Source organism: Ostrinia nubilalis, chromosome 2 (genome assembly GCF_963855985.1).
Source record: "Ostrinia nubilalis chromosome 2, ilOstNubi1.1, whole genome shotgun sequence".
NCBI lineage: Eukaryota > Metazoa > Arthropoda > Insecta > Lepidoptera > Crambidae > Ostrinia > Ostrinia nubilalis.
The window spans coordinates 8,627,542-8,644,696 of record NC_087089.1 but is presented as its reverse complement, the minus strand read 5'-3'; the positions used below and the strand labels follow the sequence as shown (position 1 = coordinate 8,644,696).

The window sequence follows — 17,155 nt, the reverse complement described above, 5'->3', positions numbered from 1 at the left end:
AATTTCGCAAACACATGTGATTTGGATGACCATGCAATATTATGATGACATGGAGCTGATCTGATGATGGAGCTGGAAGGTGGCCATAGGAACTCTATAATAAAACGACTTAAATGCATCGAGTTTGGGTTCGTTCGTTTTGTATTGATGAGTATTTTAATTCTATATAGTAATCGGGGTCTAATGATGGAGCTGGAAGGTAATTCGCAATAAAACGACACAATCGCATCAAGTTTGGGTTTGGTTCAATTTTAATTTCTGTGATGGGTCTGGGTGTTAATATGTATAATAAGTTTGTATTTAGAAAAAAAAATTATTTAAGTATGTTTATATCAGTTTTCTAGTGAGCGGACGCTGTGAATGTACGTCACGCGGGGTCACGTGACCGTCGGCGGGACTCAATATTTAAGCGAACTTTGAATGCCTATAAAATCATAACTACTGGGTATTTTTGAATGAAATAAAAACTAATGTATTTGTAAATGTAAAAGCTTAACTGTAACATAGGTTTTAAGTGATTTTGCATACCTAGTAACATTCTCAATTAAAAATTATCAATTTCGTCTACCTATTGAAATTTAAATCGTTCGCATCCTTTTAAACGAAGACTCTACTCATGATACATAGTACATTTCTCAAATATGAGACAAAACCAATGAGTTAAAATTACATTTTAATAGTACCTACATACAATCGTCTTACACTCTTTAGAAGAGCACACTGACACAAATAAATAATAAAAAATACTGTCTAAGGTCTGTAGCTAAAGGTCTAAGCTGTAAGATAGAAGAATCTTCTAGCCAAAAAGATGGCAGATGCAGCAGATGTCAACGGATTTAAAACTGGAGTTCATATGACTCCTTGTAGACTTGAGTCTCTAGAGCGTCCCTTCCTCCACCATGCGTAAGAATGTTTCAAAAATACTGTCTAAGGTCTGTAGCTAAAGGTCTAAGCTGCAAGATAGAAGAATCTTCTAGCCAAAAAGATGGCAGATGCAGCAGATGTCAACGGATTTAAAACTTGGAGTTCATGTGACTCCTTCTAGACTTGAGTCTCTAGAGCGTCCCTTCCTCCACCATGCGTAAAAGTTTTCCAAAAATACTGTCTGAGGTCTGTAATAAAAGTCTAAACTGCAAGATAGAAGAATCTTTTAGCCAAAAACATGGCAGATGCAGCATATATCAATGGATTTAAGACTGGACTGGCACCACCTTGCAATGTCATCCTCTCATTGTTATCTGTAATGTAAATTATTTTTAAAATGTATTTAAAAAATAAAATGTTCATTTTATTATTTCAATAATCTGACCTCTCAACTCAACTACACTACACAAACACCTTTGTTCGCAACTGTACTGACGAAACCTCGATATTATACCGTTCATTTAAGATGGCAAGTTTTTTGCTGCGGTAATGCACTGCAGGTAACCGTGTGTGATGCTTATTGCTCATAGTGATTTTCGATACAGAGCCCCGTACATACGTTATACATAAATTATGGAAAGAAAACAACCAGACCAATACACACAAATATGTATGCAATTTTAGTATGATATTTTTATTTATTAATAAACAAAAAGACTGAACAAAATTGATGCGTGTACTGATTAATGTAATTAACCACATGCAAAGCTTTGTGAATTGCAACAACTATAATTTATTATCCAAGCTCTAAATAATCGCTACTACGAGTAACTGATCATAAAATGTTTTTCCAATCGCTCAAGTTCCCGAGGATCTACCGATAGGTCGGGTGACGTAATCTTGAAATTCTTTTAGCCGGCGCGGAACTTCCGGAAGGTCGGGTGACGCCACGCCTCTTTGAACCGTGTTTACTTTGGCAGTTATATTCTATATTTATTCGATTCTAAAATATATTCCCAAAAATTTTGAAAGTTGTTTTAATTTGTATCACTTGGATATGATTTGTATTAGAAAGTGCTGTGAGTGTGACGCTTGAACGGAAGGAAGTCAACCTAACCTAACCAACTGCGTATTTCTAAACTGCGTATTTCTATACTGTGTAGCCGCGAGAGCTCTTTGGCGCGCTGTCTTCGGCGAAGTATTGCGCGCGCAGATTTTGACAGCGCGAAATACCTACTTTAGCAGAAATACCAAGCCTTAATCGGAATAGCCGGATTGAAACTGGCATTTGCAAATAAAATATAATTACATTTTGGTGCCGGCGATTTCAGCTTGAAATGGGTTTCCGTCTGCATACACACAAGTTAATTATTTAAACAACAATTTGTTGGAATTTGAACTTAACCCAGCATGCAATAAAAACCATGCATATTGATTATGTAAAACCAGTAATATCTTCATTAATGTACGCAACATGACAGCGTTACTAACGCGTTGATGTTTATTCTTATAAACATGAATGCGTCTTCGCTAAACTAACATGATTAAATACATACATATTTATCATCCAAAGTTTAGATTAATCATTAGGCGTATTATGTAATGCGCACAACTTATCATTGCAAATGTGAATGATCTTCTGTCGATAGATACCGACTGTAAACCTGTCAATTACGTCAGATGGACTTAAACGGATAGGAATTATTGTGATTTGTAATTCTTACAATTATCCGTAGAAATTCTATAAATCCCGACGACTTACGCTGCACTATAACGATTGCTTCATTATGATAATGACCGTGTTAACTCATCAGGGGTCTGATATTGTTCATACAACTTACACAACATTAAGGTGTACATGGCAACTTTACATGCTAAATACTTAATTCTTACAACAAAAGTAGAGGTAGAGTTGTTCAAAGCTGCAACTTCAATCTTCAGTAATAAAATTGTCGTAAGTCAAATTTTATTAAACTGAAAGTTACATCTATCTACTTACCTAGATATCATACATACTCGTAGTATGTAGTAGCACGTTTGTCGTAACTTTTAAGTTTTAAAAAGTGTGTAAGCTTTTTATTTATAATGATAATAAGTCGACTTTTGAGTTGGGCTGCTCTTTTGTGCTGCTGATTTGTTATTTGCAACTGCATAACAGTAATTCGTGGTTTCTAGCATTTAAGTTAATGGCGGAGAATTGTTGGTCTATAACTATAATGTAATAAAGTTGACTTTCAGAGGTGCCCAATTATATTCCACTAAAAGGTGAAAGGTTATTTTTTTGTATTAACATTCTAACAACGCTCGCTTTGTATCACAAATGTCATTACAGTTTGAGTACTTTATCAAAATTGACATTTACAAATATTTTCTCATTATTTGAATCTGCTAAGAACATGTAACGATAAATGCTGGCTTATTAGTTTTTTTCTGCTCGTGTCCTTGTGTGGTGCTTCAAAGGTACCTACTTATAACAAACCCACAAAATACCAACTTTTTATGAAACTGAATACCTACTGTAAAAGATTGTATAAAGGTACTGTGGGTCTGCATGCATTCTCCTTTTTAATCACTCTTTATCCTAAAGTGTTTGGCGTTTTAATATAAATTGCTTCTATTAGAAATATTAAATCATAGATTTCATCTTATTTATTAGGAATATAAAGTTTAAAATGTGTGAAATCGTACTTAGATTCGTCAGATTTTATATTAATAAATTGAATTTTCATAATTGCATCTTTTAATATCACTTCGGTCGAGTTCCTCACATGTAAAATGAATGTTGATATTTGTTATTTTGTAAATTAAATCTACAAATTCATCAATTATGCTTTTCTTAATTTTAGCACCTCTCAAGCTTAAATTGAAGTTAATAAATTTTAAAAGAACGACATGAAGTAAATTGAGCCATTACTCATTTATTAAGGTGAGACTCCACCGATGTACGCAACACGCATCGTATACCTCACAAATCTTTTAATTAACTTGTTCAGAAATAAAAAATACCAATATGTGCACTTGTCCAAGTGGTTTCATACATATTTATGCACTTAGTCTTATCATTTTGTCAGCTTTAGTTTTTCTTGTTCTCGAACAAAATAGCAGCTCTTTAAGAATGTACATTTTCAGGGACCAGCATCATGCGACTCCATATTTATATACAAGGCTTTGTGGTGGACTTGTACCTTTATTGTGCCATTAGTAGCCCGTTATTGTTTTCTGAATTGTCTTAATATCCGACCGGCCGCGACCAGGACATAAACCCATTACGTTAATCAGCGGCTATCGGTTAATTTTATAGCAGCCGTGGACCCCGATTCGTTGAAAACCGCGACTGTTACGTATTGCGTAGTTAAAAACGACAGCCGCTATAAGATCAGTCCATTAATTTCTTAAGTATAAACAATTTTACTACACATAATTTATTGAATTTATCGGTCTGCAGTATATAATAGGTATTGACTCATATTTGTATAAGGTCGCCTTTATTAATATCATAAATAATGCTTGCTTTTTATTTAGGTAATCATGAGATTTTACTTTGTAAACTTAAGTGTCTTGTTATAACTTTATTTACAAACGATAAAAGGTGAAGGTTCTAACAACACACTTGAGTTAACAGTGCCTAAATACTACGACTAAATGACATGCAATAAGTTCTCAACAAAGTGTAATATCATTTGCATCGCCTAGAGCTTTGGCGTCTGAATAACAGACTCAGGATTCGCCTGCTTCTGCCTTTCTCATCCGATTTCTGCCCACATTCCTATTAAAGTCCATCTGTGTAGCCTAAAGCGCCGCTCACTGTATTCAAGGAAAATTGCGATGAAATTAAAGCCACAAAGAGACATCGAGTAACACAGAACTAATCAAATACACTTGACACTTAAATTGTGTATGTTACGAAAGTGCACCTACCATTATGATTCCTAATCAAACCGATTTTTATAGAGGACTTTTGATTCTACTTTTTTTCTTTTGATGAAGAATTCAAGAGCAGGAAATGTTACTACGTATTTATTTTTATAACTGAGTACGTTACATAACCTTATACACTTTCCAGTATTTTATCAAATAATGAACTACAAAATAAATACTATTGTTTATAATCATAGTAATCATTAACTATAAAATAAAACAAATATATGTTCAGTAGCTGAAATCTTGAAATATAGACATATCCGGCCTATTAATTAAGCTTCTTTGAAACACGGAATTGCCTATACGATTTATATTCGCTTAAAATCACATTTTTGTATGCGAAACCGTTGAGTTAAATCAATAAAATTTAAACCAAAAGACAATTCTAATTAGCAATACAATCGTAATACCTAGGTATAAAAGACTAGACATGATTTAAAATCATCCATATTTCATGTTATTGAACTATTTTACGAAATATTACTGAGTATTGTTAATAAATTTTGCAATCTGAGTCATTTCGTTGTAATTTTTCTCAGAGAAGACAAATTTAGTACACTTAAATTATCTTTGTAATGCAGCGACGTATATTACTGATTAAGTTTAGAACTTTATGAGCTTTAGTCAGCCTAAAGTCAGTCGCAATAAGTAGTTAAACGTATTTATGGTCGTCACTGCTCAGCTTTACTTGCTAGACTCAACATTGTTAGCTGAACGGTGTGCAAACTAAATTAAAAGCCTGAGTTGTTGCTTAAAAGTTCAAATTACACACATATATGTATAAAAAGTTATAAGATTCACTATTAAGTAAATGGGTTTTATGTTTAGGGTTTACAATTTTGAATCTTATTCTTTGACCATTTTGATACGAGGTACTTATTTCGATTTTATTCGTTTTTGGGGCTCTCGATGCTACCTTTTCTTGATCTTTTGATGCTTCCATTGTCTTTCACTCTAAACATCTTTATTATAATATTTTTACCCAAATTGCCATATTTTCAAACTCCCATTTCAAGATTATGACCTAGCCATAAATCTTATAATTATAGTGTGTCAGGATTTGCAGTTGTGAAGCAACTCACATGAAATGTACACTAGTAAACAACGCTCTCGGACCTCGAAATAATATTAATTGTGAATGGTGCCTAATAAACTTCCAAGATTATACTGTACGCTGTAATGTGAATTAAACATTCGTTCCAATATTTTTATTGCTGTAAATCATAATTTGACAGCAGGGTCCATCGTTCTTATAAAACATAGTAATGGGCCCAACAAATAATAGCTATTGTGTACCGGTAATGAAGATTCAATTTGAGGAGAAAGTTTTTTGTTCCTCGTCAGATGAATGAAGTCATTTTACTAAAATAAAAGTCGGAGTTTATTCACTCATCGCTGTATTCTTTTTTATGAATTAAAAGATTTTAAGAATGAACCTCCAGCAGGAGTTTTGATGGCATTGCACAGTCTTGTTTATTCTACGTAACTAAAAATATATTTAAGTATTTTAATAGTTAAACATGATATCATTTGAGCTGTCTCAAATAATGTCATTTAAGTAGTAAGTTTGTAGTAAATGTGTGCTACAAGTAAATAATATTTGGTCAAATATCAACATTGTATCAACTAACACTGAAACACAACACTGTATGTTTCGGTCCCGCGAGCTCGCTCCAATTCATCGTGTCGGTTCTTGACAGACCTTTCTCATTTTACGCCTTCAAACTACGTACGGACTTTTCAGATGCAGAAAGATATTGTTTCATGATACTTAAATATCATAATTCATGCTGCAAATCTTAGTCTAATTATTTTTCAGACTGAATATTTCCCTTAATCTGATTCATAATTAGAATTCGGCCGTTTGGTGTAGTGGTTCGGAACGGACTGCTATGCCGAGAGGTCCCGGGTTCGATTCCCGACCGGGCAGAAATTGAAATGATGAATTTTAATTTCTGTGACGTGTCTGGGTGTTACTACTCGTATGTATATTATGTATGTATTTACAAAAAAAAAGTAGTACTAGTAAAGAAGTATATCCGTTGTCTAGTACCCATAGTACAAGCTTAGTTTGGTGGGACTAGAAGCGTGGTGTTAATATGTCCAAGAATTAGAAAAAAAAATAGAATTGTTGTGTCACTAATCTTCACATTTATTCTTAGTGATGCTTAAAGTTTTGGCCAGACTTGCATCAGTTACGCGGTCGCGAGCGCGGGCGGCGCGGTGTGCGGCGCGGGCGCAGGCTACGTGATGCCTGATAGGCACGACGCGTGACTCGTTCGCCCTGGTTTCGTACAGGATCTAAAGACACGAACAACAACGCGAGCTTGTTAATTAAACATTCAGTAACAGCTATATTCCAATTTTAAGACGATACACTTTAAAACATGATACGATTTTATCTCGTTTCATGTTCGCCGTCTACACTTAAATGAACAAGCCATTCCCGTAATTGTCCCGATAAAAATATTTAAAGTTCCTTTTCTTTTAATTTCAGATCGACTCCCACAACGACGACATCATGGAAAGCATATTCAAGTACCACGCCTCCGCCGCTGAGAGCTTCATAAACTGAGTTCTTGACGACAGTGACCAGGGTTGGGGTGAATAATGGGAAAAAGGAACGGACGGATCAAGTTCGCACATTCCATTGGTCCGCCGGCCGAGCCCAGCACGCCGGGCCCGCGCGAGTAGCACCCCAGCCCACGCGCGCACACCTGCACTTCAGTTACCGACGCTCTAGCGACTGCCAATAAAGTACAAGTCATACCGGGTTATAAATCACTTATTTAAAATTAGATGTATTTACTGTAGTACAAAGACAAAGCGAACGCAAACAGTGAAAGTTTGCTTTATGTAGCAAAACCGATTGATGTAGAAGACCGAACCGAGTAGACGTCCTCGGTTGAATAATTGAAACGGCAGACATGACGGCCACTGCCCCAGAACTGTCAAAGTCGGATTTCTTTGATTTCGTGACGTCGCATGAAGTTACTGATGCCCAATATAAACAACAAATGCGATCTGTGAATGTGTTCATGGAATCTCCAGACTCCAGATCGAATCCGTTGCTCTCGGAAGAGCCCAAGGAACAGAACAACAACAACCTCTTGAGTATCGCGGGTCCGCAAGCGACCGCCACCGCAGGCATGGCCACGGCGACCACTTCCACCACCTTACAAAGTTTTGACTCTATCTGGAACGTGGATCGCGACCGCGATCGAATAGATACAGCCATGTTAGAAGATCTTAACAAGTATTACTGGAACCCACCAGAAAGTGAAATCAATGGCTCACATCCTATCTCTGATACAGCTATTTCAAATAAACTAATCAGTAATACTGATGGGCAAATATACACATTAACCGTACTCAACCAAGATATAAATGAAACGAGTACAAATCGGTACTGGGGAAAAGACGAAGAAGTATCAATGTCGAGTCCAACGGACATTGAACAACCGCCATCTTTAGACTTGGAATCGATACTGAATATGAATGGGTTCCCCAACGATTTCAACCAAGATTTACCAAAAGTAGATGGCTTCAACTATGAAGACGCTGATTCAGAAAATCAAAGTAACGATATGAATACGAGTAATTTAGTAAAGGTTGAACCTTACAACTACGATGAAACTGAGTTTGCGAGTAATGATAAGACTGATGACCCTCACAGTCCTATCGTTGGAACACCAACCATTTTAGAAAGCCAAGTTGAATTCAATAATAACAATAATGATTGGAAATTAACAGATCAAAACGAAACAAATGAATCATTATTAAGGAGTGCGTTACAAGGAAAAGCATTCATTAGATATAGCACTATACAAAAAAATACAATTAAATTAGATGGAAGTACGGAACTCAAGAGAGTTATCATTAACAACAACAACAAAGCAGATGTACCGTCTATGTATCAAGATAATAAGGAAACAGATCAGGAACTCTTAATGGCGATAGGGCCACCCAATGGTAATGTAAACATATCAATTTTGTTAGAAGATCCTAATACAACTGTTATAACAAATGGTGAGAACCCGTCATCAACTCAAAGCGTTGATGACATTCTGCTATCGAACCTAGATGCCAATTACCCTGAGGACTACGAAAAGTTAAAACGAATAGCGACGGAGCTGGGAGAGTCTATGCAAACGTTTTGCACGGTGGAAACGCTGGATCCTACCAGAAGCGTCTACAACATACATCACGTAAACGGTGAGCTAGTGACAATGATCCCTGCCAGTGATGTCCAGTTACCCCAGCATTTACAAATAGTAACAGCCTCGCCGACTGTGACCAGCACAAAAACTCTTAGCAAAAAACACAAAAGGCTACAGAATAAAAACTCACCGCCTGCCGCCCAGGCGCAGTCGGGCACCGCAATCCAGGCGGCGACGTCAACGTCGAACGGCGTAAGAAAAGAAAGATCTCTCCATTACTGCTCAATTTGTTCGAAGGGATTTAAGGATAAGTACTCGGTGAACGTGCACGTGCGGACACACACGGGGGAGAAGCCGTTCTCGTGCTCGCTGTGCGGGAAGAGCTTCCGGCAGAAGGCGCACCTCGCCAAGCACTACCAGACGCACATCGCGCAGAAGACCGCCGCCGCCAACGGCGCGGTCAAGCCCAACAAGAGGTAACCGCGCCGCCTCGTCCTCCCCGCTTCACATTGATAGTCAATTGAACTTTGTCTCGGTGATAAACAAAATGTACTCTTTAAACGTATACCTAAAGGCTGAAGTATCACAGATGAATTTGGTAAGGTGCTAATTAATTTAGTAGTTTAGAACAATAAGGCAGTCGCGAAGGAGAGATTTGAAGGTTCTTGGCCGTTATCTTAATTGTTAATTCGTATGTAATTCCGCCCGTTACCGAATACTTTTTAGCTTTAGCTAAGAACAGGTACTATTAAGTGTTTAATTACGAGATTATGATATATCATATTTATTAGTCATAATAATGTTAGTTTACAATAAAGTCATACGTATTTTCATGCATTTCGTGTAGGTGTACGAGTAATTTGGTTCCTGAAATGTCCTGAATTCATGTCTGTTCGCTCGCGTACCACTTACGCAGAGCCAGACGATCCCATATTTTCGATTTTGTCCGTTCTGTGTAATCCTATCGATCGATAACTAAATGAAACAGCCATCAGATAACCGCCTCCGACAATAATGAGCAGTGCTGGGATTACTGCTCGCCGCCGCCGTAATTTCTCCCGCTGTGCAAACGACTAAACTTTCTAAAAAATAAAAAAAAACAGAGTAAAAGAACGAGTATTCACTACCTACCATCTTTCACCGCTTAAATATCTATAAGGCGGAGCGGTGTTCGCAGATCTGTTCACGGTGTTATTTTTTCCTCATACTCAGCACATGAATGGCACTATCATTTTAGACGGCGCGGTACCTACTGATCGCCGATCTTACATAATATCCGTTTAAGAGGAGAGTATTTCTCCATAATATCTATTTTAAGATATGAATAACACCGTGTTATTATTTTAATTCGCCTCTTCGAAATAGCCCATTTGAAGTCGAGGACGATTATTCGACCATCCATATCGGAAAACCCGGTGAGCGGTTTCTCATTGCCAATATTACATCTTTCGCCTCATAGGTACCAAGATAGCCTGATTGCTCCCAGATTGCTATAAATTAGAAATACAAGTGGTAGTTCAATCATGGTCTTTAAAATTGTGCTCCCTTTCTCGTCTAACAAATTGGCCTTTCTTTGTTCGGGTCCAGCACTTATATAGAGTACATGGTCTCGGCTCACATTGTTTACACAGCGCCCGGTGCAGCCTGAACATAAGCATGAAAGTGCTTCTACTATCAGTGAAAAGTAATTGCCTTGCGTCGTAGACACCATCCCATGATCTATTTCACTATTGCTTTTAGAAATTGATTGCGCTGATAAACTTAATGATTTTTAAACAATGAGCTTTCACTGTTTTGAACATTTTTAAAGATTACTATCTCTTATTCATATTTCCTAATCTGGGTAATTTGGAACCAACCGCAAGCTTACAAAGTTAAAAAATGTCTGTTCATTAATAGATTACGCAGCAGTTTGTAGGTAAAAAGTAAAATGAATTTGATTTGGTCCGACCTCCATAGCAGGAAACCTAGTCTTTATAATGAGTGTCGAACCGCGGCGATGACGCAGCGGCTTCTGCGCGGGCGTGAAACCGCGGCTGCGCGATCTGATCAACACCGCCATTTTTGATGCTACTACACAATATTATTTGATCCCACTAAAATTCCCAATGAATCACACACAGGCAGAAACAGAAATTGGCTACCTACTCTTTACTTTTTTCTGTTTAAACTTAGTAAACAAGCATAACACTGATTTCAGTAAACCGACAGAACTACAAAGCTAGTTAAATTATCTTTCAAAGCTTCAGCTGTCCCAATTTATAAATACATTAAATATAATTAGTTCAATCATCAAATGAAATTGAAATAGCATTAAGGTCAGACAGTTCGATATTTCGACCGTCACACGTCACCAGCCGATCAACTGGGTACGCCCGGACAATGTCACTATGCGTGCTATGACCTGCTGCCTGCATATTTTTCACTATTGAAACTATTTCTATTAAGTTTTAAGGTCAATTCGCTAACCCATTGTCTAGCTCAATGCTACTAAGTATTAAATTATGTAATATTACAGTTCAATAGTGGAAATTGTAAATTCATTTATTACAATGGGTACATTATAGTGTTTGTCCTCCATAGAATTAGCATGTTAATCAAAATTCTGAGTAAAGTTTTTCTCTATTGTTCTTTTTAGTTGACTCTACTTAAAAATGATTAAATTTTGCTACAATCGGAAAAGTGCATAGTCATGTATCCGTATTGTAAAATTTTAATTATCTTAATACTGTTACGTTTTATGCAATTTAAAGACCAATCTAGACACAAAAGTTTTTCTTCTATCTCTTCTTATTTCAACATAATTCTATCTGAGCCAATCTTTGTTTTAAATATTTAAAAATCTGTAGTTTATGATACTGTCTCTCTAATTTAACACCTTTCTCGAAAAAATTTTAAGCTATGGTTAAAATGAAGTCTAACATAGTTACGTTTAGCGGTTACACAGAAAAACACAAAACTTGTTTAATCTTGTTATTATAAAATATCATTCTATTTAATGTATGTACTCGTAAAAAGGTGCCTATCAAAAAGGATACTCGTATGTCATTTCATGTTCATCTTGCCAATGAGAACTTTTAACAACGAGTTGATTACTTAGTATTAATTAATATTTTAACCAACACTGCCTTTAATGCTCCTACCCGACTGAAATACAAACTGTGTATGAACAAAATATTGTAATAGTACAATTACACGATTACTAAACACCTTGTGTAAGTAGAAACAAATTTAATTTTAACATATTAAAACATTGCATTATTTCATTATAAATACTCATAGACGTAGTTTCTTTTTGTGTGCTTGTAAATAGAGATAAAATCTTAAGCCGCAATGTTACTCTCACTACTTATTTACAGCTTTTCAATCACTGCCAATTACAGTGCTGTTCTTTGATTTAAATAAGTGAGAAAGGTTTATGAGCCGCACGAGCAACACGTCAGTTCCACTTAGAGTCGGCACACGCGGAGTCAAGGGTTACCCGGGTACACTCTACACCCGGAGCCCGCCACATCTTATCTTTCTTTCCCACACCGCGAATCTAAAAGCATTGATATATTGACCAACATATCAAAGAAGAGAAACTACGCTCTATCCCAATTAGTACATACAGAATAATTTATAATTCCGTGCATAATATGCTTGAATATGTTATTTCCTGCACAAGGTGTAACTACTTACATTCACAAACTACATGTACCGTGATTCAATGTGTGTAAAATACGTTGCTAACGCATTACACACTACTTATACCTACAATACTCATTATTTGTAAATATATCGAATGTTTAAGATGGAAACTAATTTGTGAAGTAAAATTATACTCTACCACTCGTATCTCATTAGATGGTATTTTGAAAAGTAGCGAATTTATAGATTTTATAAGGTAATATTAATATTGAACTTTTGAGAGATTTACCAATTTATTTTAAGAGAACTATGACTACCTTACATGTTGTGCGCGAGCATAATAATGGTTGTTAATATATTCATGTAATATATTAAATTATGTTGGTTATTGAGAACATTTTCGAAAAGGTTTTATTGATATTGATCGATTTTTATTGCATTTGTTCCTGAGTTGATAATTAGATTTTATTAAGAATTATGTATCGTCTATAAGAATTATATGAATAATATGTGCATGATTAATTTAATTTTATTTAGTTATCCGTAGCTTTAAGGACGATGTGGACATGCTTGTAATGAGTGTAGTGTTCGGTAGTAACGAACCGGACAGCGTGTAAATATTTATTTATTGAAGAGATGCCCCGCGGGCCGCGCGCCTCGCGAGTGCCGCAGGGCCCTGCGCGGGCGACTTTGGCAAATGGAAAAGTAGCCACAGGAAAGACCGTCCACCTCATCCTTAAAATGAAACCGTCCTGTACAATATTATTTCATTATTTATTTGTAGAATTATGGTTAAGATGAAAAAGAAAAACAAAAACATAATTGTATTTTGATTAACCGGAGCTGTGATTTTTGCTTATCTGTAATCTATTAGCGGTGTCGCGTGTGCCGACAGCAGAAGGCATCGTGGCACTGGCCCAATCACTGAAGTCTTCCAAAATCGTGAGTTTGTGTGAGTCTTTTGCGTGATTACGCCCGTAACTTTAAGGTTAATGATAATGACAAGTACCTAATATCGTATGCATTCCGTAATATTGATAAGCGGCGTCGCAGCGCAAAAGCGTCACCCGAGCCTCGGGGACTGAGTATTCGTCAGATCAGATCTGGTCACGTCCGTCAGTATCTCGCCGTAAGGTCTGTTTAATGTAATGGATAATTATAGCTACCATATTTTTTACAGATTTACAGTTTTGTATTGATTTTCTTATATTTTTACTTTCCTACGCTAGTTTGCTAATAAAATGTTTTTATAATAGACACTGTTTTATTTCCATAAAAACCTTCGAATGTCTTCGAAATACATCGTAAATTTTGCAATATTCCTATGTTTATAATTTGTAGAGCTTTTAAATATAGAACACTCATAAAACGGAAATTATTGCAAAATATATCATGCAAAAAGTGTAACAAAGCCATGTAACTAACATATTCTTCCGGCGTCGGGTTGTACTCGTACCTACATTAATTTAAAAACAGTGCCGCGAAGGAACTACAAATCTCCGAGACGAGGCACAAATCGCAAGTAACAAGGGAAAAAGTCGGATAACCAGTTTTCCGGGCTTTTCAATTGAAACTCTAGCAACCAAGTGCACTTGGAGATAGAGACTTATGGAAACTTATAGAATTTAAACATAAGGTTTGTTGAACATATAAGACATAGGTATGTTTATATTACTTATAAATAAATAAGGTCATCTCTTAAAATAAAATAAAGTGCATAATGTATCTGTGGATTGATGATATTATCATCTTGTCTAGGTATAGTTATATTTTACAAGGAAACAACTCTAAAGTTACGACATGGTCTAAAAATTTTTAGGATCTTGGATAGTTTAATTAGAATAATAAAAATACTGTATTCGAATAATGTTATTTAAAACTTATTCACTTTAACGATGACCAGGTAGAACGTTTCATAAATATATTATGATGTTTCTATTTGGACTAATTAATAGAACACCTTTGGATAATGGCCGAATTTTTATCTACATGCCATGTTCAAAGTCTTCCATTCCTATTGTTTACGATTATAAGATACGCCAACAAAAACTTTATAAAGGCATAAAGAGAAGCAACAGGGTCGCCACAAGGCATTGTTCTGTTTTCCGGCGGGAACCACCGCGGTTATGGCTGTCAACAATTCATAAGTACGAATATTTCATTTGTAGAGTGAAGTACGAGTAAGTACACAAAAATCTTCGACTCTACCTAAAGAAACTGAAAAATACACGGGACCCCAAATAAAAAGGGTCAGTTAGAAAATCGATATCTTCAAAAGTGCCTGACCTAGCTTTGTGAAACAAAACATTCTGGAAAACGCTACGCATTTTTCACATACTAAAAAAAAAGCTAGAATTAGTTTAGTCTTTATTTCATAAAGCCAGGTCAAATACTTTTCAAGATATTAAAGATTTTCTAACCGGCCCTTTTTATTTGCGGTTCAGTATAAACCTAGTGCTTTGCCGTTCTGATGTCATAAACAAGCACTGGTGAAACCTGAGGCAGTCGTTTTTTTTCGAATGAAATATTACTCTTAGTACATTCATCATTATGAATGCATAAATAACAATAACAATATAAATTGTGAGCTAACTAGCAATTTATAACCCGTTCAGGAAGTCATCGTTAAAATATCTAATCGATAAGTCTAGCTAAGTTTTACTAGTATTTAAGGTTGAAATGGAATAAATAAAATAGAAGAAGTAAAGAAATAAAAATGCTATGCATAATAATCGATAACCGAAATAACCAGAAAAAATATCTAATGTAGATAGAATTTACTGTTTAAGTCTGAACGAACAGTGTTGATGAATAACCAATTATTGACCTTCTTGCATCATATTTTATTATCATTATTAGCCTAGGTGCCGTGTGGTGACGGCAGAGTAGAATACATTTGTCACCAACCCCTACTCTTCCCGCGGGTGTCGTAAGAGGCGACTTAGGGACTACACATCAAACAGAGAATGGGCAGCAGCGCTCTCTGAAAAACATCAATCTTTTAAACTGCGATCTCCAACCCGCCTGCCAAGCGTGGAGATTATGGCAAAACCCTCCACTATAGTGGAGGAGGCTCATAGTCCAGCAGTGGACTGTAAAGGGCTGTTGATGATTAGCCTAGGTAGTAAGGCAAAGCATAGAACAGGTCAAAGTCAATCAGGTCTTAATAATATACACTGACCAGAAAAAAGTCTATTATTAAAATTTTCATAAGGCTTATGAAATTTTTAACGTTGAAAAGTATGCAATTTGGCAGCCCTACACTTGCAGACCATAGGTGGTAATTAGTTCTATTGTGTTCGAACCGCGGCCGATCGTATCGACCGCGCCGACCACTTCCGATGGATTTACGTTCGGAACTGCTTTCCACTCATTGTTTGTTTACCTGTCCATACATACGTCTCCAGCACGACTCCTGCGCCGGCCAGATCGGTCTTAATAAACCCGTTGACAAGACTTTCCCATGTTTATATTCTGTATTATCCACCCGAGTCTCGTACTTATCGTACGCCTCCATGTGAAATGTAAAACACTTGAAATTCCTGATCGGTTACGAACCGCGCTTAATATTCTCCGCAGGTCATAAAAATACTTAAATTAATATAGGGACACGCTTTTGGCAAGATGCCAAGAATACCAAAGTTTATTGTAAGTATTTGATTTTTATACAAATTTATTTATTTTATCAGAATAACAAAATTAAAATTTTACATGCTAATCTAGAGTGCTCGTAATATAACTTAAACAGTTTAGTATCCAAATACATACATCCAAAACTTACGAGAGGAAAACGTTCATGTATCGAAAGTGCTTTTTATCAGCTAAATCAACATGTACGGCTAATAAATAGTGACTAATAAAATATAAACTAGAAATAAATCAAGAGTCAAGACATGCCCACGCATGATCTACGAAGAAAACCCACCGGTGCTTGTAATGTTGTTAATGTAAACAGACATGTGAATATTGTGGAGCCCTCGAACTTTCTCCGCGTGATGAGCCGTCAATCATCATAAGTTAGAGACGATTTTCCAGTTATCACTTTAATAAAAGTTCACATCAACAACGTGGACGATGAAATATATTTTATTTAATAAACGTTAGCGATAAGTGCTTGTACGTTAATGGGCAGCATCAATTTCGTTTTGATTGATAAGTCGTGGTACATGCGGTCTGACCGTTCTAAACGGTTTCACCGTAAATAGGCACACTCATTAGCGGGTAATTCATTAATACTCACATATTTCAAGACCGTTTTAGCCGCGAAAGTCGAAAATGTTTTCTAATTATTTTGGCCGAGTCACGAGTAGAAAATGGCTAGTGGATCCTTGTTTCATGTTGATCCGCTAACGACACTGCGCCACAAAAGTTGGGCATCGGGAACACTGGGTTCTATTCATGCAAATCTGTATCTACAAAGCTGATGATAAATGATAGCAATAGCGAAAATAAAGACGCCACGCAACCATACGCCATTAGCGCTGCAGGAAATCGTAAATTATGAGTGAAAACTAGGCATTCTGCATTTTCAATTGAACAACGAGGATACTTGCTCATGTCGAGTTTACAATCGAGGCATT

The 17,155-nt window shown here is 36.2% G+C and overlaps 1 protein-coding gene across 2 annotated transcripts in view; it reads left to right on the top strand.

Annotated features, from left to right (window-relative positions):
• LOC135082022 (uncharacterized) overlaps positions 1 to 10,194 on the top strand; it is a 69,156-nt gene extending 58,962 nt beyond the window's left edge. For both annotated transcript variants that reach the window (XM_063976782.1, XM_063976775.1), the window contains one exon: positions 7,283 to 10,194. In XM_063976782.1, the coding sequence (XP_063832852.1) occupies positions 7,713 to 9,425 (1,713 nt within the window). In that variant the 5' untranslated portion in view covers positions 7,283 to 7,712 and the 3' untranslated portion in view covers positions 9,426 to 10,194. The remainder of the gene's footprint in view (positions 1 to 7,282) is intronic.
• Positions 10,195 to 17,155: the final 6,961 nt, after the last annotated feature.